The sequence below is a fragment of the Echinococcus granulosus genome (genome assembly GCF_000524195.1).
Source record: "Echinococcus granulosus chromosome Unknown EG_S00103, whole genome shotgun sequence".
Classification (NCBI taxonomy): Eukaryota; Metazoa; Platyhelminthes; class Cestoda; order Cyclophyllidea; family Taeniidae; genus Echinococcus; species Echinococcus granulosus.
This window is the reverse complement of record NW_020170483.1, coordinates 50,968-72,938: the sequence shown is the minus strand read 5'-3', so window position 1 is coordinate 72,938 and position 21,971 is coordinate 50,968. Positions and strand designations below refer to the sequence as shown.

The 21,971-nt window shown below is 40.3% G+C and overlaps 1 protein-coding gene across 1 annotated transcript in view; it reads left to right on the top strand. All coding sequences in view use genetic code 11, as the record gives it.

The window, feature by feature from the left end:
- Window positions 1–3,112: 3,112 nt before the first annotated feature.
- EGR_08326 (JNK-interacting protein 3) overlaps window positions 3,113–21,971 on the top strand; it is a gene marked incomplete at both ends in the record, with an annotated part of 29,798 nt that continues 10,939 nt past the window's right edge. The window contains 16 exons of the mRNA XM_024497575.1: window positions 3,113–3,418; window positions 3,454–3,574; window positions 3,608–3,877; window positions 3,954–4,035; window positions 4,761–4,810; window positions 4,875–4,922; window positions 5,039–5,096; window positions 5,169–5,225; window positions 5,347–5,494; window positions 5,937–6,130; window positions 8,700–8,843; window positions 10,813–11,044; window positions 14,233–14,358; window positions 16,881–17,100; window positions 20,453–20,703; window positions 20,794–20,911. Of these exons, the coding sequence (XP_024347998.1) occupies window positions 3,113–3,418; window positions 3,454–3,574; window positions 3,608–3,877; window positions 3,954–4,035; window positions 4,761–4,810; window positions 4,875–4,922; window positions 5,039–5,096; window positions 5,169–5,225; window positions 5,347–5,494; window positions 5,937–6,130; window positions 8,700–8,843; window positions 10,813–11,044; window positions 14,233–14,358; window positions 16,881–17,100; window positions 20,453–20,703; window positions 20,794–20,911 (2,425 nt within the window). The remainder of the gene's footprint in view (window positions 3,419–3,453; window positions 3,575–3,607; window positions 3,878–3,953; window positions 4,036–4,760; window positions 4,811–4,874; window positions 4,923–5,038; window positions 5,097–5,168; window positions 5,226–5,346; window positions 5,495–5,936; window positions 6,131–8,699; window positions 8,844–10,812; window positions 11,045–14,232; window positions 14,359–16,880; window positions 17,101–20,452; window positions 20,704–20,793; window positions 20,912–21,971) is intronic.

Here is a 21,971-nt window from a genome sequence, read left to right as displayed (position 1 = left end):
GTGCATTATTATTGAATGCTTAAAATATTTACGAAGAATGCAAATCAGTCTTACCAAAACGGTCTTATTTTTAGGGAACGGCTAATCGGAGTGAGCGAGGAGCTTCTACTCGATTATAATTTCGAAATAGGCAATGAAAGTAAGCCACTCGAGCCTCAACTTGCTTATAAAAATGGCACTCATTTCATTGAAATTTGATAAGACTTGTCAAAAATGGTTATTTGAAATGGTTTTATACTAGTGTAATCGCAATTTTAACCATGCCGCATTTTCAGTCACGCCTGTACCGAAGACCTCCTCATAGATGTGGCTTACTATAATCACAGAAAAAAGCTCCACGCACTACATCAATGAGTGTTGCAGACGAGCGCAATTCGCAGTGGTAGCTATTCCTATTTTCATGGCTGATTACGAGCTCTTAGGGAGAATTTGCCATGAATGCATAATTCTGCAGAATTTTTAACTAGGATGTTCATGCAAAATATTATTTAACAAATTCTAAAATCTGATATTTTTGTAAGTTATAATACAAGTCAAGCTGCTCTTGCCATGTGTAAAGCATAGTTTTCATTACGGTGCTCGCTACGACACTAAAATTGGTGCGTAAATTGTGCTGCTATTTTGCCTCTCTCTTAGCTTAGCAGAACCATAACAGATAAGTAAAAAGCACAAAAATATGAACCACGTGCAAGAGAATAGTAGAGTAGTAGATCCACAAATCTTCTTTGAATTCCTTTTTCCCCTGAACGACCCTGTTTCCCCCAGCGTCTACTATCGTGAGGAATGCACTTGTGGCCTAGCAATTGGTTTGACCAAGAGGTTAGTTTTTGAAATGTAAATACCATAATTTATACTCTTACTGCATGGCATCCCCATTCGGTCTTTCTCATAGTAGCTCAGCCCTTCTGCTCGTTAATGATTAATCTAACTCGTACTAGTGTACCTTATTGTCCCTTTAATCAATAACTGAAGGCGTTGCAGAGTGGCAAACCCTGTAAGTTATCATACGCAAATGCTTTTGCACTTAAAAGTAACTATTTATCCTTTAAACAAGTCTATCAATTTTTAGGAGGAATTCGATAACGGCATCTGTGTGAGCCTCAAAGTACTGAAGATCGCTCAACAACAAATCAAGCACTTCACTTTAATTTTGCAGACAGCACTATGGTACGAGGTTCGTAGGTCCCCTCTTCCATGTTCCTCGTACTCTTGGAACATCCAGGTTAATTTGATTTTGACATATTTATTGGGGATAGTAAAATGGGAAAACTAGTACAGAGTTCAAGGGGATGTGGAAACGTAACCGCTCTCAGGCTTGCAAGACGTCGCCTCTTCTGTCATGAGGTTCGATTCGTATCCCCGCCTCCTCTCTAAATGGAATATTAGAACACCATAAGTATTACATCACACTTCAGTGATGTTTCACTGTCACCTGCGAGTTTACATTTTAGTGAAATGCATCAGGCATCTAGCAGATTTTACTTTATTTCTCAGATGTGCATATCGGTCTTGGGCTATTGCCTTTGGGCCATGGCAGTAGTGTCTCGAGGCTTCTGCACACTATTAGTATGAAGTGATTGGCTACTGTGATTAACCATGGAGCCTGTGAGTCCGCGCCTAGCCTGGCCTATGCATCATACTGGCAGTCCTTTAATTCTTCTGCAAATGATAGTACACTTTTCTTACAGAACCCTGACTTGGTGAAACTCCAGGGAGGACTCTTGACACAGCAATGGTTGTAGTGGGAAGTAAAGCTAGTCCAAATATACAGCTATCCTATGCCATATTTATAAGTTACAAAAGTAAGGCATCCGCTGTAAACAGACGGCTATTTGGCTACTTTGAGCAAAAGAATAAAAACTCTCATCTGTATTTGGCAACTACTCCATTTTCATGCCCCACAAGAATGCCACTGAAAACCGATGGGAAGCCAGAACTCTATCATGAAGATATCCATAGCTCCTGCACAAAAGGGTTAATTAGGTAAAAAATGCAATGTCTCCTTCAAGTCTGTGCTATCTAAATGGAAACAAGGCAAACAAAGGTCTAAGGTTTGTTAATATGAGAGCAAAGCTAAAGTCAGGAATGCATGAGATACACTTAAGATCTTGTTGCGTGTTAAAAGCTTTGCTCTTCAGTCTAAATTACCTTCGGCCAAAGATTTATATGCGAATTGCTCTCGTGATGGAGCACTGTCTGGTATAGAGTACCATGAAGAAAGTGCATTTTCCCCATTTAAATACAGCCTACAATTAGAACAAGACTACAATTACATTGTAATTGGTAAGATATACTGGCAACGGCAGAATCAAAAATCTTTGCAAGCGCAGCAAAATTCAATGGCCCACGTTACCGGTTGGCGACTGGATTTTCGAATCCTTGGGTAATATTCAATGGCCGACACGGGTAGGTGACAAGGAAAAAGTGCCAAAAACGACACTCAAGAGGGCATTTTAGCTAAAATATTTAATCATTTTAAGCGCTTAGACTACAAATCTACTGTGCAACGGGGTCTTTGGTTAATTAGTTAACTCCCAACCTTTCTGTGCATTGTTAGTGCATGCTTTTTACAGTATTTTTTGTCTTTGGAAGCCCAGGTACAACTGATTCTGTACAAGTACATATGCACGCGTAAAATTAATAAAGGCGATAGTGAAGACGAAATTTGGCACGCAGCCCTATCGAGTATTATCGAACCCCAGTACACAAAAATAGAAGCAGAAATTTCTCAAACGTTTGTGTCGGCTGCCAATCAGAGCAAAATTTAGCCTTTGCAAAAAAACTTTAACCTAAAACAACGCAGGTTTTTATTGTAGTACTATTAAGTGGCAGAATTTAGAGTAATAGAGTTGCAAAGTTAACAAGTTCTAAAACTTCCGAGATCAAAGATGATTTTATATTACTACTACTTGTACATTATTCTTCTTTCAAAATTTTTACGATAACATTACTAGAAAATTTAACTATTGTTATAAATTACCAATTGCCGCCCGCATTTCTTGGTTTCACCATTCATGATTGCCCTTGCATTCGTTCTGATTTATGCCTTACTGCCCATCTTATATTGTTAAGCTGGAACGTTAGTACACCATTTTGCTTCATTGCGGTGAAAATGTCAGAGAGCCAGGAATTCTTAGAGGCAGACTTGATTAGCAGTCACTTTAGCAATGAGAATGATGTCAACCTACATAACTTGTCTCTTGATGTCTGTGCGGAGTTCGAAAAGATTGTTGAAGAGTTTGGTAAAGACTCATTTCTTACACTTGGATCACTTGTGGCAAGGGCCATGGACACCCTACATGACGTTTATAAGCAAAGGGATAGAATTATTGGCGAATTGGATAGACTTAAGCATGACCACGCCCTCCTTATTACAAAATATGAAACTGAAAGAACTGAATCGAAAATCCTGGGAGAGGTAGGCAAAAGTTCGGCTAATATTTTGCGCCCCAGCGCGTCTTTGATCTTGAGGATGCACTTCAGGACAAACATAAAGTGATCGAAGAGCTGAAGTCCTCGTCTGCGTCGACCAAAAAGCTCCTTGAAATGAAACTAAAGAATGCAAGCGATCATAGTAAGTTTCTTATTATTTTTAAATTCTCTATAGTTTCACGACTCGAGGAAAGGGATAGGGAGCTGCAGACGACCTACGCAAATCTGCGACAACGCTACGGCGAGCTGTTTCGAGCTCACGTCGAATTGACAGAGCGTCTTCGTACCTCCGCGGCAGATGGTGACAATATTCCAACTTCCTCATCGACTAAGTTCAAGGTGCATTCCTCTGAACCTGAGGCATGTTCGTCCACCACCACTGCAGTCGGCGCCGTTAATCCGCTTATGTTTATATCTCACAAGGGTGATTCGCCCTATGATTGGGGTAATTGGCTCCTAACATTTGCTCGATCTCTCACTGGATTCCAAAATTCTTAGCTTTAGTTTTGTGCTTCTTGAAGGCATTCAACATCAAACGCACCATGACTCTGAAGATATCATTCCCGAAATTGCTCTGGATGCTGACGGTTCGCCATTTTCAAAGTGAGTTCGTTCGACGCGGGGATGCTTTGTTGTGATGGATTATTAAATTAATTACCCCTTTTTTGGAGTAGAAACATCCAGGAACGAAGTTTTACTAGTAAAGTGAAAAGTTTAATTCATGGTGCTTGGTGCTCCAGCGATTTTTTAAGAGCTGATCTTAAGTCGAGCTCATTTATGTAGCCTGATTAGTAGCAACGCTGTGTTACTGATCTTTGCTTTGGGTTGTTTACCTAATCGTGTCGCTATCAAAAGCTACTTTATCATCTTGAGTCCCCGTATCTCCGATTCTTCTAGTTTCCTAACCATTTTTAAATTTCAAACCACTGAAGCTTTATCAAAACATCAAAGTATGCATTCATTAGTCACAATATCGTTATTCTAAGCTGAGTGCTTGGTTTCAGGCATGAACAGGATCCAGTTTAAGAACGCGTCAACCCTATAAGGCGATTACGGAACAGTAACAAGTGAACATTTAGAAATTTACAGTGGTCATAGACTGAAGAAAATTGGTCTTTTAATAAATGACGGCAAATAGGCCACCTTCGATCCTTTCTGTATTGATATTCACTCGTTTGTTCAATCTATCTTTTCAATGTCCTACAGTCCAGTTTAATTGCAGGTACAAACTGTATTGAATACGTGTTCCATTATAGAACCCTTGCGACGCAAATATTGGTTTAATTTTGGCTAACGCTTAACCCCTTTGCATTTTTTTCTTAATTTAGACTCTCAGCAGACGAGAACTATGATGACAACTCTAATTCGGAGGAGGCTGGTGGGTGCTTTTTCAAATAGGTAAATATTTTTTTATTGCTTATAAATTCCGACATATTTTGCAGACACTTCTCTACCGTCACTTCTAAAGGACAACAACACCAAAGAATTTAGTGAGTATTTTAGGCTACCTAGCCTTCGTTTTAAATTCCGATTTTTAAATCTTTCTCCTGTAATATATGTGGTAATTTTAAGTTTTGGGTATTAGCACCATTTCTCCCTTCCTTAGATGCCAGTAAGGAGGTGAGCAAATTGGTGAACGATTTCAATGAACTAGAGAAGACTAAGTGAGTTCCAATTGACTCCATTTGTCATCATGTTTGTTTTCTATCCTTATAGCATCTTCTCCTATTTCGCAGTAACGCCCTCAAAATTGTTATCAACGATCTCCTGACAAACACGGAGGAATTAAACAGGTAAGCGCCTTTTCTCGTATCCAGCCATTCAAAGTAAAGGTAAATGTGTCCTTGTGAGCTTCGGTTTGGTCACTGGAATGCGGATGAGTGATGTTAATAAGTCTTTTTTCTACCTTCATAGCGAGAAAATAGAATTGAAGGAGACACTGAGCCAGATGCAAATAGCTCGTTCCAGCATGCTTTTACACATCAAGCAGCTGGAAGAGGACAATACTCGATTGAAAAGGGAACTTGCTGAAGCCCAGGATGCGCAAAAGCAGTTGGTGTTGGTATGTGTGTACTTCCTTCTTTTAAATAATCAGTGGGGTTGATTGTGCCCTAGTTTTATATTACCAGCTTTGGTCCTGTTCTCTAGTAATTATTATTGGAAAGGCCTAGCCAGAATTCGAAAGCTGAATTCATGCATAATTACCTATTGCGGTTAATGTTCTCTTTCTGTCTTTCATTTATAGGTGCTTTTTTGTGCATCCAATCAGTAATCTCTCTTTAACTGGTTTGGTGTTAGCATAAAGGTAGCGTTTGTTTCATCACTAGCGTCCAAATCTTTCCGCAATTTATTTCGTTCTCTCCAGGCTTGCCTCCTCTCTTGTTTAAGTGCTTCCTCCTTTCATTGCTCATTAAAACCTATTTCTCATGTTTCGATTGGCCCGAAGGCTATATATGACTTAAGTCAAAGTTTGAAGTGTGGCAAATTCCAATTACCCTGCACAGAACGAGACTCCTTTCTCCAAGCGGACGCGTTTCACTCGCGAAGAAATGGCCAAAGTACTGATGGAGCGCATTCAACTGCAGGAGGATGTCTGCAATCTGCGCGAAAAACTCTCCATTGTCAGCGCAGGGCGCTACCGTGATGGCAGTGACGGAACGCAGGTGCTTACGGCTGGCAGCAACCGATTCATGATCTTGTAAGTGCCTCGGGTACTCTTTCTTTTCGTAAGCTTAGTTGTTAATGCTTTTTGACGGGCTAATATTTTGTCAAAATATCAAGTTAGTTGAATTTTTTGGTTTTTGTGCGAGCTAGCTTCTTACTGTGATTGATCAATTAGTGATAATGAAACTTTTGTCAGTACTGAGTTGCTGAACGAGCGCCTTTGGATGTTTTGTGTATAATTTTGCATTTTGGCCTAATGCTGTCACAGCCAGAGCCACAGCTCGATTGTTGTTTTACTATGACATCTACACTTGCACTATCGAACTGGTTAGTTTGTCCGTCGCTCAAAATGTAAAAAGCGGGATGATTCTCCGTAGATTAAGAGCATCCTGCTTTTGGTTAAACGTTTTAAACTGAAATACTTTGCGATGCTTTGGGGCAACCATGGTCATTGCAGATTAAGTAGGGGCAAATTTGCGACGTTTGGGCTCGAATAAGAAAGTTGATGCATTACGTATACGTGATGCTAACAGTGAGTATGCTAATGTTGCTTTTTAAAAGAAGTATAAGCTCTGAAGCGTTTCAGTTACCCGCCTTCATGTTCGGCAGATTTGCCCTAAATGATCCAACTCTTGCAATTTTAAGCCTGCCCAATTTTTGGCAAGTTTTGGTGCTTCCTTAATGATTGCCTTCATCTCAATGTTTCATGCACTTGGTTTGATTTCTCGTACATTTACTGTAGCATATCTCCACGCTCAGGTTTTGAGCCGTTTGTACTCCTGTCATATTTTTACGGCAAATTTCATTCTTGATGATAAAGCGAATGTTCTCATCAGCTTGTAAATCACTGTCACCGCAAAAAAAATCCAAGGAAATCACAAAGAAAAGCATATGTTTACTAGACTTCGTTTTCGCGTTTCATGTCTATTTACCAGGAAAGGGACCAGGTTCTAGTCTCTTGTCCTGCTATCGCTATTTTTGACCGATAAAAAGGTTCTTTATAACTACATTTCCAAGTGCGCGTCGTAGTGGAATCTCACTGAAATTCAATCACTTTCATACTGTAGCAAAAAGAACTGCAAGCTTCTAAATTATGGACTCCACTCCTGGCATTCACTTGTTTAAATTGAGTAGAATCCGTCTAGTTGACTAACTTGCTCCTTTAACGTAGCTCTGCTTTAAATACTTTAACTGTTTTGAACTAGTAGTCATGTCATTCGGCTACTAATTCATGCGCATTTGTTGTACCCGCTTAGATCATAATTGAACCACGTAGACAGCTCATGTTCAACAACCTTTAAGTATCAACTAATTGCGTTGATGTAGTTAATGTAAGGACTTCTTCCACAGGTGTTTTAAGTTGTCTGCACTGCTTTATTTTCTTTATGAATATCATGCAAATAATGCGCTTCGGAATACATTCATGAATTTACAAGGAGGCGTCTATGATCTGAAATACAATCGCAAAACGAAATGCGTCTTCGATGTAGTGGTGGTACAGTGGCATAGCAACCAAAACCAAGGGTAATCAAAAGATGCGGGATGGCGAGGTATTGACCGTCAAATTTTTTGTACGCAGGCCGTAAGGTCATTTCTTGCCAAAAAGGATAATACCTTTGGTACGTAGGTTTTGAAAAGTTCAATTTGATGCTGGGCTTGGGCCCGAATGCTGAGGTTAAATCGTTTGTTTTTGAGAACCAATTGAGTAAACTCAGACCTCTGTATTCACCTCGTATTGTGCTTAGTCTGACTAGAGAAACGAAGTCGTTGAATTAAAATTACAAAGCCGTATTTTTAAACATTAAGCAAATGGTTTTTTCGCGAGTTAAAAAACGATTTAGTCTTCATTTGAAGTACAAAGACTCAAGTTCAATAAACTTTTAGTTATTTGGGCACGAAAATTTGTTCTATAAATTAAAAGAAGGTAAACGTCGCGCTTAAAAATGAACCGCGTCTTTCTTGGTGTCATGTGAATTGCCCTAACCAAAAATGTTGGTCGAAAGAGTAGCAAGCCAAAGTGTACTTTTGCTAAGCTCTTATTAGCTGATGGCTCTGTTTATGAGGAGCGAAGGCAAAAGTTTTTACCCTTTCGTCTGGCTTTAATTTTCGCGTTTCAAGTGTTCTTATTGGCAACTTGCCCAGTAAAAAGGACGTATTTCATTTACATTTGTTAAACATCAGTCACAAATTAGTGCAATCAGAAACTGTTCGCTTCTTTAATTTCCGCAATAGAGTTCGATGAACTGACTCAACGGAGTTTTCATTTAAAGTCTTGTTGCTTATTCATAATTATGCCGGTAACGTAAGTTTCGTTCTACGGCCTCAGTTTCTAGCTCACCATTGTTCGGGAAAACAAAGTGGCCGGTCAAAAGGCAGCTTCCCAATTAATTGCAATTAAGCATAAACTACTGTGCCAGTTGAGGTTTCACTTTAGAACTGGCGTTCGAAACATCATGAATCCAATAACTCAAAGGCCTGTTTGTGAAGATGATAATAATCATAAAATTAATCACAGTAAGTGTGACTTTGTGGGACAGGCATCCTCTTCCAGTTGCGGTAATTAAGAATATCCCATTTAGCATAGATGTCTTCTCTTTAATTAGTTTTTCGCGTCTCTTCCAACGCCACGGTCGAAGATCCGCACCGACGGTGTCCTTTGATACCTCAACGTCGGGCATTTCGATGGACTTCGGCGAGGGGCGCTTGTTCGATGCTGAAGTCGCAGGGTTGACATCAAGCAGAAATAAGTGAGTAAAATTTCCTTAAAAATCCTGGCATATCCTTTTCTTACATGAAAATCTTCAAGTCAGTGCGTTCGGTTTGTTTGCTGAAGATGCGACACACGAGTCTATAGCTAGCTTTACTATCAACACATAGAAGGACCCTCATTCTACTTACCACCATAGAAACGGAAATGTTGGTAACTGAAAAGCCAACGAAGTTATAGATCAGCTTATTTAAAAAGTTCGTGCACTTTTCACCTCAGTAGCTTGGTGTCTTCTGTAGACTTTTGGATTGTATGTAGTTGTTTATATGTATCGTTGAAATGCATAGAAATGCGTCAGCCTATCGATATGGTGTTTGTTTCTACAGGATAGCGATTGGGCCTGGTTTAAACGGGTTTGTGTTTGTCTATTTTACGAAATGGGTTTAATTAGCTTCTATGCTGCAATAATTTCCATTAAAATTTTTTGTATAGCATGTGGAGTAGGTGCGGCCTATAGTGGCAGAACCACTTACCGCCCAAAGGGTAAGAAAGTGAATTCTAGTGATACGTTACTTCATGACGGAGAATTATGTATCGCCATTGAAAACTTGTTCGTGAAAAGTTTTGTGCTCGTCATCCTCTGTATTCCCCTCATACTTCTCCGGGCTCCAAGTGATAGACGTCACATTTTCTTGGCATTGCCACTGGATAATCAGAAGTGAAACATAATGTACATTTGAAAAATGCAAGTGAGATAAAAACGAAGATAGGTAGGGCTGGAATTTATCTTCGTTTCTAGCGGCAAATTATTTTCTGATAGTGAATTTAGTAACAATCTTGTGTTAAGAAATGCTGGTCGATTCTACTGACAATTATTTCATCAAATGCAATATTCTGAAAAGCTTTTATAGTATTAAAAACTTCCTATACCTATTCATCAATCTCATACAACTGAAAATGATGTTGTTTTGTTAAGGTTTGGAGATGGTGTCTTTTTTACAAGCTGCGGATGTTATTCGGGATGCACGTTTGATGCCGGTTTCGACAGTGAAGGCGATTAATCGTTTCTACTTGTGCCTGGTTTGTCGATAGTGACTGGTCATTGAGATATCCGATTTGGTCTATTTAACGTTTTGGGTCTTTAGAGGAGGCATTCATCAACCATCAAAATCATTTAATTAACCATTCATCTAGAAGTTTTACAAGGCTATTTCGATCTACCTACTTGCCTTCTAACAGGTATATTCAACTAAACACGTATTACATTTGTTCATTATCTGAGACGAATCGCTAACTTGAATCTGCCGAGGATTTAGTCATGCCCACTATTTTTGATCATGCTGACATTCATCTAGCTGAAGGTTTGGCCAATAAAACCATTTTCATTTAACTATTAATTTCTTGTGTGAATGGTTAGATGATAAAGGGAGACGTGGTGTTGTGTTGAGCTGTTCCTGAGGCATTTGAATCAAATCAGTAGATCGGTTTGTCCACCGAATCTGTAGGGAACCGTTAGCATTATGGTATTTGATTGAACGCCTTTTTAATCACTGTACTGCAATTGCAAGCATTCTAGTTCATGAAGCTTTCCTGGTCATTCAGAATCTAACATTATCGCTTTTATTAACTATTATGCAATTTGATCAAACTACTTTCTGACTGCCATCAAGGGTAGTTTTCAGCTCTTTCATACTTCTAGGGCTAACGATCGTATGAATTTGCCTACGGTGCACAAACTTTTGGTTATTTATCAAAGCATTCCGCGTATTTTGATCTATCAGTAATTTACCAGTCATTAGTGTCAGTCTAGTCACTCTCAGCACCCCTTAAACACCCCGATAAGTATCTAACTGCCACCAGCAGTAGTGCAACCAACAAAACCCTATTTATTCAGAACCCATTCAATATTTTTTAACAAATAGAGCCTTCTTTGTACCCAAAACAGTTACTTATTCGTCCGGTTGAATTATTCATCTCTAACAACCCACTGGCTCATCCTCATTCTTTAGTAACGCTGTCAAGGCAGCCTGCAGCAGCGAGTCTTGGTGGCTCCCCCTACCAATCACTCCGAAGCCCTGTGCGCCGGAGCCCGTAGTAATGCAGAGCGCCTCTGTTCGACGAGCCTCGGAGGCTGCCAAATCCAACCATTCGTCTCCTTCTCTGCGTCCTCCTCCCCTCCCACCTCTACCTCAGCTTCTCTACCGACGACCCTTTTCAGAGGCGCTGTCTGGTCAAATGCGGGTAACTTGGTTTCATAATCTCACTGTTTATTGCCCTAGCTCTTCATCTTCATGCATAACTCTGCTATCTTCAAAGGTGCACTTCACCCACCCCTGTCTCTATCTGAGTCCTTTCAATTTCTGATTAATTTTCAACATCTATTTGTTTTCCAACCTACCTGTCAAGATGTCGTCCTCTTGTCCTCAATACCCTCTTTTTGCAACCCCTCAGCCCAGTTTTCACCCTCACATATTGTAGTACTTACAGTTGATTCTGAAGACGTTGTAATATGCAGAATTATGGGAGAAGGTTCATCACTAACGTGAGGAAAGATTGTAAGGTTAAGGATGTGAATACAGTGTCACAACATCGCGATCAAAACCAAAGTGGAGTAGATTAGGGGGCCTGCTTAGTAAAATGCCCCATCAAAACAGGTTTCATCCTCTTGCCCTATACCGTCACTTCACTCTTCTGTCCCTATTTCTAGTTATACCGTCCAGATGTCTTTCTGACTGTCTCACAGCTTTCCTACCTATATTTCTAGCTGCATGCTTTTTTGCCTACCCCTTGAACAGTTTGTCTTATATATCTCCAACGTCACTTTTCAAACATTCCATTTACCTGTTTCTACCTGCATTTATCCGTGTATCTTGCTAACTGATCATTTTCCTGCCCACTTTTTGATATACATCCACTTCTAATGAAAGGTTCTGCTTACTTTGCTCTCTGCTTTCATCTTGAACCATCCTAGCTTCTAATTGTTTATACTTGCCTGTACCATTATATTTTTTATCGAATAGCGATCTCTCTAGCTTGTGGCCTGTCTGTATTTGAAAATGCTGTCCTGATTTCTAAGCTCTTTACCCCACCTACCATCATCTACATTTCCTGTACTTGATTATTTTTCTCCAAATCCCGTTAGTTTTTTTTCCTATCTGACTTCAGCTATCTATCTTTGGTTACCTGTCTAAGTTGTCTTTAAACGTTCTGTTTCATTCCGATATTAATATCTTCTACCTGTTTTGATTTTGCCTTGTTTGGTCTCACGGTCTTTGGCTCACCCTCCCTTTGTTTTTGGTTATCTATCCTTTTGATATTCTGCCCCTCTCGTTGTATTCCTAGTCTGTCGTCTTTTATTTGCCTATCGAGCTGCCTTGTTCACGAAGCTGCCCTTCTATTTTCTAAGTTGTCTAGCGCAGGCACCAGTGTCACTTGCTTTGCTTTCACCTCAAATTATAAAGTGACTGACTGCCTTTTAGCACCTCAAATATTCATTGTAGTCAAGTCCACGCAATTGTTTAGGGACTAGCTGGGGGGTAATGACGACTACTTACGCCCACGTGTGCCACTCCTCTTCATTTTTGATACCGTTCAAAAAAACCCCCACTTTTCCCAACCATCGTTAACTGATTGTTGCCTCTTTTATGGGGAAACATGCTGAGCAATAAAGACGCCCAGTGTAAAGTTTATAGTAAAAGACAAAACGCTTCAACCGTACCACAAAAATATCACTGAAAAGCAGTCGTTTGCAAAGTGGACCTAATCTAACTGAATTGAAGTTGGTGTTATCGAAATCCCTGCCACTCTATTATCATGTGCTGTCACATTACGCGGCCCTCGCTATTTAGCAGGAATTGGTGAATTCTAACCTTTCCCTTTCCTACTGCATTATTCAGCTAGTCACGAAAGTTAGGACTGGTGGCATCCAGGACTCCCTCTGCAGTCCTCATTGAATCACATCGGTATGGAAGGCTCATTTGCTGTCGTACAGAAGGGCTAGGATGCCATGAGCACGCCCGAGGACGGTATTGATAGGCTTGGGTTTATGCAGCGGAATTTGAGGAGCCTGTATGATTGCTTGAAAAATTGTCTCTTTAGATACAAAACGCCGGTAGTTATTGAGAAGTACCAAAAACATTCGCACAAACGGGAATACCGGTAATACATTTTAGTGGCCGGTACCTCTAAAAAGAATTACTGTTTGTATTCTTAACTCGTTTCCTTAGTTTATCTTTTTCTTGGGGTTAGGATTGTCTTCCTCTCGCGCGTTTCGTGCACTCTCAGCAAGCGTGTGCCCATTACCTGACACCAGCAATTTTCATTCGCATTGGGAAACGGTAACCAATGTTGCCGTCAATCATTGTAGTCATTTGAAAAATGGACCTAACTGAACTCAACGTTGCAGCATCTGTTTGCAAATAGGCTGGTTGTCAGCTCATATCCATGTATTATACCAAAAAAATGCCGGGCAGTGCAGTGAAGTGGATTCAGCAAGTAGGAAAAATGGCTTAAAAAGTCGCTTTGTTTTCATTATTTATCTGCATAATAATTTGGTGCTTCTGTTTTATGTTCTTTGTCTCTGTTAATAGTTTTCAATCCATGGGGTAAATAAATACACTTGAGCTAATTTTTCAAAAGACCTATCATGATAACAAAAATGCACTTTTTCTAATTTTTTAGTTCCCATTTGGGCATCCAGTGGTGAGTGCAATGAAAGTTGTTTTGTGAAGGTGAATGTTAGAGCACTGAAACATTTATTTGCAGCTGAAAAATTACTTTCGCTTTCATTTGGAGACTAAAAATTAAACACCGATTCACAAAAGTCATTTGCATCCATCATCCATCAGCGTGGTGCAGCATCACGTGCTAATGATGGTACTTATGTGGCTGTCTAACCACGTGAGACTTATTATTCGTCGCTAAAGGTGAGTATTTACCTCCCGATCCTCTTGCTCTCCGCTGACGGATACATTGAAGGTGTCAGCATCATAGCGAAACGTCCAAACGAGGAGCTTCCAAAATGACCACGTCCGTTTTTTTCAGCAGCACTCATCCACTTTGATCATGAATTCCTGAGGAATTTAGTAGTTTTCCGAGCAGGTTAACGGATTTAAACTAGGCGAACTAAGAGGTTTGGAGGGATTGAATGAGAAAGCAACTTTTTGGAAGCATTTAAGGTAATCCTTTGGTATTTCTTTTGTCCAGGGCCCTGCAACCGTCTTCAGTTTATGGATGTTGACTGCAGTATTGCTAAAAAAAGCAGTCGCAGCACTGCAAATGACATGATTTAATAGGGTCTTGCTTTTGTCGTTATGTGGGTAGCTGGTGCACATTACTTACCCTATAAACCCTTCTTTACAAGTAGTACATTGTTTTACACAATGAATAATGTTATGAACCGACTTAGTTTATTTTGCTGCCACCGCCAGTTGACTTGCGTCACGTGTCTCTTCTCGGACATCGGGGCCTTGCTTCCCTCGGGCGAACTGCTGGCTGGGCGAAGCCTCTTCTTCACCCCCACGGCAACTGTCCCTACTCAAAGCTCTATTGGTGAGGTGAGTGGTTCTCCTTTTTGATCATAGTGGTCAAGATAAATCCGACTTGATCGTGTTCCTATTTTCGACCAAATTGGATTGGATTGGTTAAAACTGATGGCTGAGTTACTGCCATGCTTGCTATGCCTGCTTTAGTGAGGTGGAGGGGGAGGGTGTGTTTTATTGTTTCAAAAATACTGTTTTTTCGAGTTTGTCGTCACGATTCCAACTTCATATTCGTCTTAAACCGAACGAAAATGCCGCGGAAGAGCATAGGAAAATTGCCAATTATAACGTATTTTAGGCAATCATTTCTTGCTTATTTTCAGTAAATTCTGGTTTTTGATCACACAGCGCAAATTAGATGCAGCTCTATTACTTTTTAAGGAATTTCACGCTTATATTGTCTCTTTTCGTCATTTTTTTGCTTATTTGTCATCTGATTTGGACTCAGCCTTTTGCAAAGTACGGAGGCACCAGAATGTAGTATTATGGAGCAGCTTTTCGCCTGAATTGTTTCAAATCGTTCGGTCCAGATCTTGCTTCGTTTCACTGGCTGTGGTGCGGTACCTAAAGAAGGGTCTGTTTTAAAACACTGGGTGCAGTTTTATTGGCGCCTTTCTTAATGGTCTTATTCAGGTGAAACCTGATTGGTCTATTGTAACATAAGCCGTCCCTAAAGCTTCAGCGAATTCAGTGATGCTCTTTACTGGGCCTTGAAGATGTTAAGCATAGTCTACCGCGCTTTGTATGTTGTCTGAGTGCCTCTGGCTGTCAAAATTTCTTATAGACAAAATTAGAACATAGCCCTATTAGCCGAGCTGCCGTTTGTCCTGTTGTGACGGTGTTCCCTACTTCCGCTGTCGCAGACTGTCGTATTGATCATACCGAAGAGTAACTGCCATTTTTTTATCTTTTGAGCATATTAGGTTTGATTTTCTAGTTGATTTTTATGCTTTACAGATTGATTTGTTCTTCTGTATGGGAAGTGCGACTGGTAATTTCTCAGGTCATTTTGACAGGTTTCGAGAGTTTGAAGGTATTTTAGAAGAAATAATAAACCATTTGGGATTTAGACAAAGTCAGTTAATGTAGGTTAGTTTATTTTAAAACTTCTTTATTCAATTTTGCCAAAGATGTCGCCTTACTGCCTTGTTTTCCTAGGTTTTCTGAGCAGATAATCTCATAATATCGGATACTTCTTGAAGCTACTGTCTTTTGAAAGTGTTTATCTACACCGCTCCTTTTAAGGGCAGAAGAAATTACGCCGCAAAAGTTGGTTCGTATCATCATTTAACCATTGTGATATCCTTTTGTTCATTTAAGGCACTGCGGAACCGAACATTTATGATCGAGGTCGTGTGTGACTAGTGCGATGGTGCAATCAAAACGAACGTAGATCTTTGGCAGTTTTGTCCTGTGTAAACGCACCTTATGTGGCGTCTCTAACGAAATAAAGTGCCACCGCGGCCGAATTCTGTTCCTTAGCCATTGTACACAGACAATCAATTCCGTAGGTCACTTTAGCACCAGCGCCTATGAGGCCTAGCGTGGCTTTATTATTAGCATACATTGGCAATCGTAGCGTAGGCGGGCTTCATGCTGCTATCGTGAAAGGCGATTCAAGGGGAATCGGAAGGCCTGCTTTAGTGGCTAACTGGTCACTACAAAGTAGTCAGTTATCCATCCGTACCCCAAGTCTTCCACACTGCTGACTTTTCTCAAGGTTAAAGTCGGTTATTGAAACCAATTTTTCCAGTTGGATGATCTCAGAATGCAAAGTTCTTTTTGTTGATTTTTGTAGTTTCGTTTTTTTCCAAAGGTCAAAGCTCCCGCTACTAAGGCGTAGTTCTGGGGTTTCAAGAGTACGATCCATCTGTTTTTAAAAGGCAAAATTGTGGTAGTGATCCCATATTAATTATTATCTCTTCGATACTTTCAGATTGGTTGTCTATTTCTAAATTGCGTAAATTGCCAATGTTTGCGGTTTTTGGTTCATTTCCTCCCAACCACTACCTTCTTGGTGGAAATTTTTTGAGCGGCCTATTGCATCATTGTTGTTCCATTGCTTTAAGCAAGACACTGGCAAAAGTAACGACCTTAGACTCAAAATTACAAAATCTCAACAATGTCGGGTAGAAATGTCAAGAGAGATATTAATTCCCTTAGTGAGATGTTGATCATGGTGCATCCTCGCACTAGTCGAAACAGAAGAGGAACAGTAAATCTTAATCTTTACAGATTCATTTCAACTATCGACATGCATCGGATGTTTCCTGTGTGCCATTTTTGCTACCATAGGCTTACAAAAGTCTACCACCACGTATGCTTCATTTTACTACTGTGACACCAATGCTACCGAAATGTCCGATTCAACTGCCCTTCAAAAGCTAGAAACATGTGATTGTCCTCTAACTATCTGAAGCTCAATTAATCTGCTTACAATCACTTAAACTAATAACAAACACTACATACGTGTGTCATCCGGGCTCGGATAAGACCATACTAATGATGGCTCTCCCCACTTACATCTGTTGGTACAGAACCTTTCCAGTCAGCTCTGGACGTGTCTCGTGGGTGTGTCCGACACCGCCACCCTCACCACCACTAACAGCAGTGCTGAGGTGGTCGCCTCGAGCGCTGTAGACTCCAAACCGTCATTATGCAGTCAGGTGGTGGTGGTGGATGCCAATGCACCCTCTCGCTACGTGGACTCCTTTTTTCTAAGACGCTCTATTGTCACTTGTATGGCCGCGGTACCAGGTAAAATTATCACCAACGTATGAATTTTCCTACTTTTTTGTATAAACACTTTCGTTAACTTTAGCTGGGTAGTTTATCCAAAACCACTCCAGGTTTCGGCTAAATATGGTTCAGATAAATACGCATCTTTGGTGAATTTTCTCTTCCACGTATGCTAACTTCACTGTCGTGTTTGTTAGGATCAATGAAAGGGACTGTTTTTACAGATCCTTAAATTATATCATTAGGATATCTCGTTGCACCACATGATAGTTACACACACTTCATCTCGCCCCACTTTCCATTGCCTCCGATTTTCCTTGACCAAGGCTGCTTAACGTTAATCTGTATTTCTCCGTCCTACTTTGTCCTGAACCAATATCTCATTTAAAAACGTTCTTTGCCTGGCACTTTCTTTTTATCTCCAGAAATCTGTTATTTTCCACCTTCTCTATCGAAGTTTTTTCTCCATACAATCAAGCATTACTTTTAGCAGAATCAGCCGGGATTGTGGTCTCTAGGTTCAATAATTTAAGGTTCACTTTTGTGTAAATCTGATCGAGAGCTTTGAGTTATTGCTCTTATTTTTACTAATAAATAAGAATTAAAGCTAAATCTGGTATTTCAAAGTGTATATTTGTTTATGGCAATAGCTTCACGCTGTGTCTAGGCATTTCATTTTTGCTATTTTGACGTTGATCTTAATTGAGAAACGCGCTCTTGAGAATTCTTTATTGTTTCAACCTCTTAGTTCTTTACCTTAGTTCTAGTGAATGCCGTCTGCCACTATTCATTCAATGCCTTTTGATCGGTCTGATTACGGAAGCGAGGAGCAAGATATTCTAGGTGGAGAATCGCGTTTATAAATGATGCAGTAACTACAAAGCACCAAATATAAAACTTGTAGCCAGGCGTGCAAGCCACCAACTGCCAGTCGGTATTTAAAATTGTTTGGCAATTATCAATTTGAATAACCAGCAAGGAATTAAAAATGCGAGTATCAGTCTGTCAGCTATTTACGGTACTAACAACTTTTACAAGGTTGCGTTAGACCTGCATTTTTTGGTGAAATTACAAACTTCCTACAACTTTGTTAGTTACTTTAGCTTTAACTGGATTTTATTTCCCTCCGTTGCGTTGTTAAGGATCTGGGTGTTCTGTTATGAGGTTTCCTCCTTTCCTTTGTACTTAAAACATTTGCATTGATTTTGCCTTGATAATCCCACTGGACCTTATCTCTGGAATTACTTCTTTTCGTGTTTCCCGTTGCCATTCTGATCCGCACAAATGAAATTCCATTGAAAGTGGACGGAGTTTGTCGTGTTTCATTGAACAGTTTTCTTTTAGATTGTCTAAAATGGGATTAAAGAAATCCTCACCTAAATCAAATTTCCACTTTCTTGTCACCAATTCTGTATTTTTTACCTTTTCTCACATTGACATTTTTGTAGAATAGATTAGGGGCGTGCTCAAATAAAAAATCGTACAGAACGTCAAGGCGTAGCTTCACCTGCTTTTTAAGCAGTAAACGTGTATTAGACCTAGAATATTGCACCTGCATCACCTCTCCACCGTTCGAGTTAATCTTGAGACGATGCCTACCTAGCCTGTCAGTTTGTATTGGTTCCCTCTGTGATAAGCTGTCGTATCCACTGCCATTTGTTTCCACCCCCAAATCCGACGTTTCACACTAATAATGCCCGCATTTTCTTAATCTCATGTCTCTGTCGCCTTTTTTTACATTGACGCCACAAAAAGTATTGCATTTGCTATTTGTTATTAAACCAGGTTGGTGATTTTTTGTATTGAAGTTTCTATGCCTGAGATCCCAGATCCAATCGAGGCCTCCACCCTAATAAGCGATAGATAATGACTTCAGAGCAGATGTCTTTATTGGCCGACGTAATGGGCAGGCAAAAATGGTACAGTCAGCGTTTATGTGCTTTGTGGTTACGTAGCGGAGAATGCCGGTGATTGAGTCTGTCTTTGAGTGTTTTTCTCTTTTCTTAAGTTACATAAGCTATAGTAACTGACATTCAAGCAGTTATCAGTACAATTAGAGCGCGCCTCTACTGGATGCAAATCAATTAGGCAGAGGTGAGCAAGATCACGACTTCGTAAAATTTTTGGACGTCACTGATTAATTGAAACTTCTGGAAAATTGAACAGGAACGTATTTTTGGGGTTGCAGGCGTCCCAAGTACTCTTAGCATTTTAAAAACTAATCTCGTCTTTTATGAAACTGGTGAGTTTTCTGTAATTGGGATGCCTTGCTCAAATAGTACCCCTCTTTACATGGATATGCCTGTTTACACGTGCACCTGTATTTTTTGGATTGAACGAATTGAAGGCTTCAATTTACCTTTAGTTCCTGTTTCATTTTATCGATGAGTACTTTGTCCAGTCAATGTCCGTTTCACCCAGTGAAGAGATAAGACTTACTCTGTTTCTTATGCGAGCAAACATTGAGAATAGTTATTATTAATCATAAGATACAGCCTCAAGCATTTATGGGAACGATGTCCTCTTTATAAGCCTGGTACGGGCAATCGAATGCGTTTGTTTTAATGCTGTTGAATTACATTGGTCCATCTACGCGAAGTGATATGAGAACCTGGTTCTATGGGAAGTGATTGCGGTGAATCGCAGAGGTTTGAACGCTTCATCCAATTATAAAGATTGACTAAATGGACTTTATGCTCGTAATAGGGCACCAAAGGAATTTTTGAGGGTGTGGGATTACTAAGGCTGGGATCGTCATTGACTTACGGGCTTACTACTGTTTTGAAATGTACGTGCTCTTTTATTGTCCTACAGCTGGACGTTCCACCACTGCACTGTACTGTGCCAGAGGTCTTCTATAAATATGTGTTAGTGCTGGCGAGTCCAGGGTGTACCCCTTTGATGACACGGAAATTTTTTCCTTAAAACACACTGCTTTTGCAGTTGCACATTTTCACCATCTTAACGGCAATGGGATTACCCCAGGACATTGTGCTGGCTATTAGTAATTACAATAAAGTATACTACTTGGTACTTACTACTTTTTATGATATCCCCATGGTGGCGGTTTAAAATGAATGCCCTCTGTTTATCAATCATGCTACCTCAGATGTTGCTTCCGTCTCCTTTGTTTGTTTTATTTGAGAGGTACGGAGACCCAGGCCTTAGGTTCACAAAAATTTAGAGTCGTAGTGCGTAAGTTAACTCCTAATGCATACTCATTCATTATTCGATTTGGGTGTTGATGAAGTCATCATTCAGTTAAGGAAGCAGGTGAATTTATTTTTGTTACGACTGTTCTGTTTGAACGGGATTCCGTCCCTGAGTGCTGTTGTATAAATGATTTCTCCTTTTTCTCCCATTTTTGGAGGAGCTAAGAAACTCGACTATGAGGTGCTGCGTCTTTTGAACTCCATCTGGGAGTCTATCCCGCTTGCAGAAGGCAGCACCTCTGCATCTTCCTCCTACATCCCTCATCCCTCCGCCTCGGGGCTGGAGGAGACTACGATGGCAGAGGTGGAAGTGAGTATAGGGAACGAAGATGAGGACTGTACAGCTAGCATCCAGACAAGCAACACACTTTCCTCTCTGCATCACTTTGTCGCAAGTGCGGGCAAGGCGGTACAAGGTGAGCTGTTGCTCAAGGTCCTTCAACAGCAACAGCAACAGCAGTTTTCAATGGTAAACTCAATTGCTACTACTACATCTCAGCGCACCTCCGCATTTGAACCCGACATTCATTTGGAGGGTAAGCCTGGAGACTTCTACCGAGTGGAGAGACAGCGCTTCAAGAAGATATCTACCAGTTCTGCTGCTATTTCCGACACTTGTGAGTTTTTCGCCAAATCTAGCGGACGGATGAGAGTGCCAGTGCTCGAATCAAATTCGTTTGTTTTCAGTTTCAAGATGTACCTTAATGAATCCACATGAACTGTCAGGGAGTTTTTGCAACAGCTTAAAGCTACCGCAGAAACCGGTTTCAACACCTTGCAGGAAGTTGTGCGTTTTAATCGTCTCCCCGTACAACTTCAGTTTGTTTGAATCTCTTCGGTGCAAAACCCTTCTAGTTTCTGCTGATTTAAAATTGTTGAAATAGTGACTAAGTCAAATTTCGTTGTTGATAGCGTTTAACGCATTGTTTGAAACGAACTTAGTTGCTGGGTCTATTGCAGTTGAGCTCACTTTGTCCAACCATCAGTATTATCTTAGGTCTTCTCTAATTGTTGGTTCTTTAGCGCACCGAGTTATTCCAGAATACGCAAAAATTCACGCCGTTACGGAAGAAGTTTGTTACTGGTGTACAAGGTGGGGGCGGGGGCTGTTATTGCATGAATGGGGTCCCACACATCTATGATGGTAAAACCAGTAGGGACTTAAGAGCTTATTCTTTTTACATGCAAAATCGGTTTCTAGAGTGGGCCTGGTTGGTCGGCGCTGTGAAAAGGTAGAAGCAACCTTTGGAATTATTTTTTTTATGACAATCTGAAACCGCTAATAGTAGCTGGAATGGTAACTTTAGAAGGACTTTGTACTGATTCATTCGTATCTTCAGGCAGATGTTTTAAGCTGTTACTCTGCAATACGGTATCAGCTCACACTGTTAGGGGAAATCTCCTCATTTTCAATATTAAACATGCCGGTCATAAGGACATTTGTCACTCAATCTGAAGTAAGATACTGTACGTTCCTGTCATAAACTCACGAAGCACAGGCCTCTGTTGAGGTTTTGATTCCTCTAGCCTACGTTAATTCCATAATACTGTTTACTTCTGAAAATAACGCGTTTGTCATGGCTCATTCGTATTTTAAAAGTTGGATTTTGAAATATGGTGATTGCAAGCCAAAATGGATGATTGGAATATCCATAACGGCATTCCTTTGCGGTAATC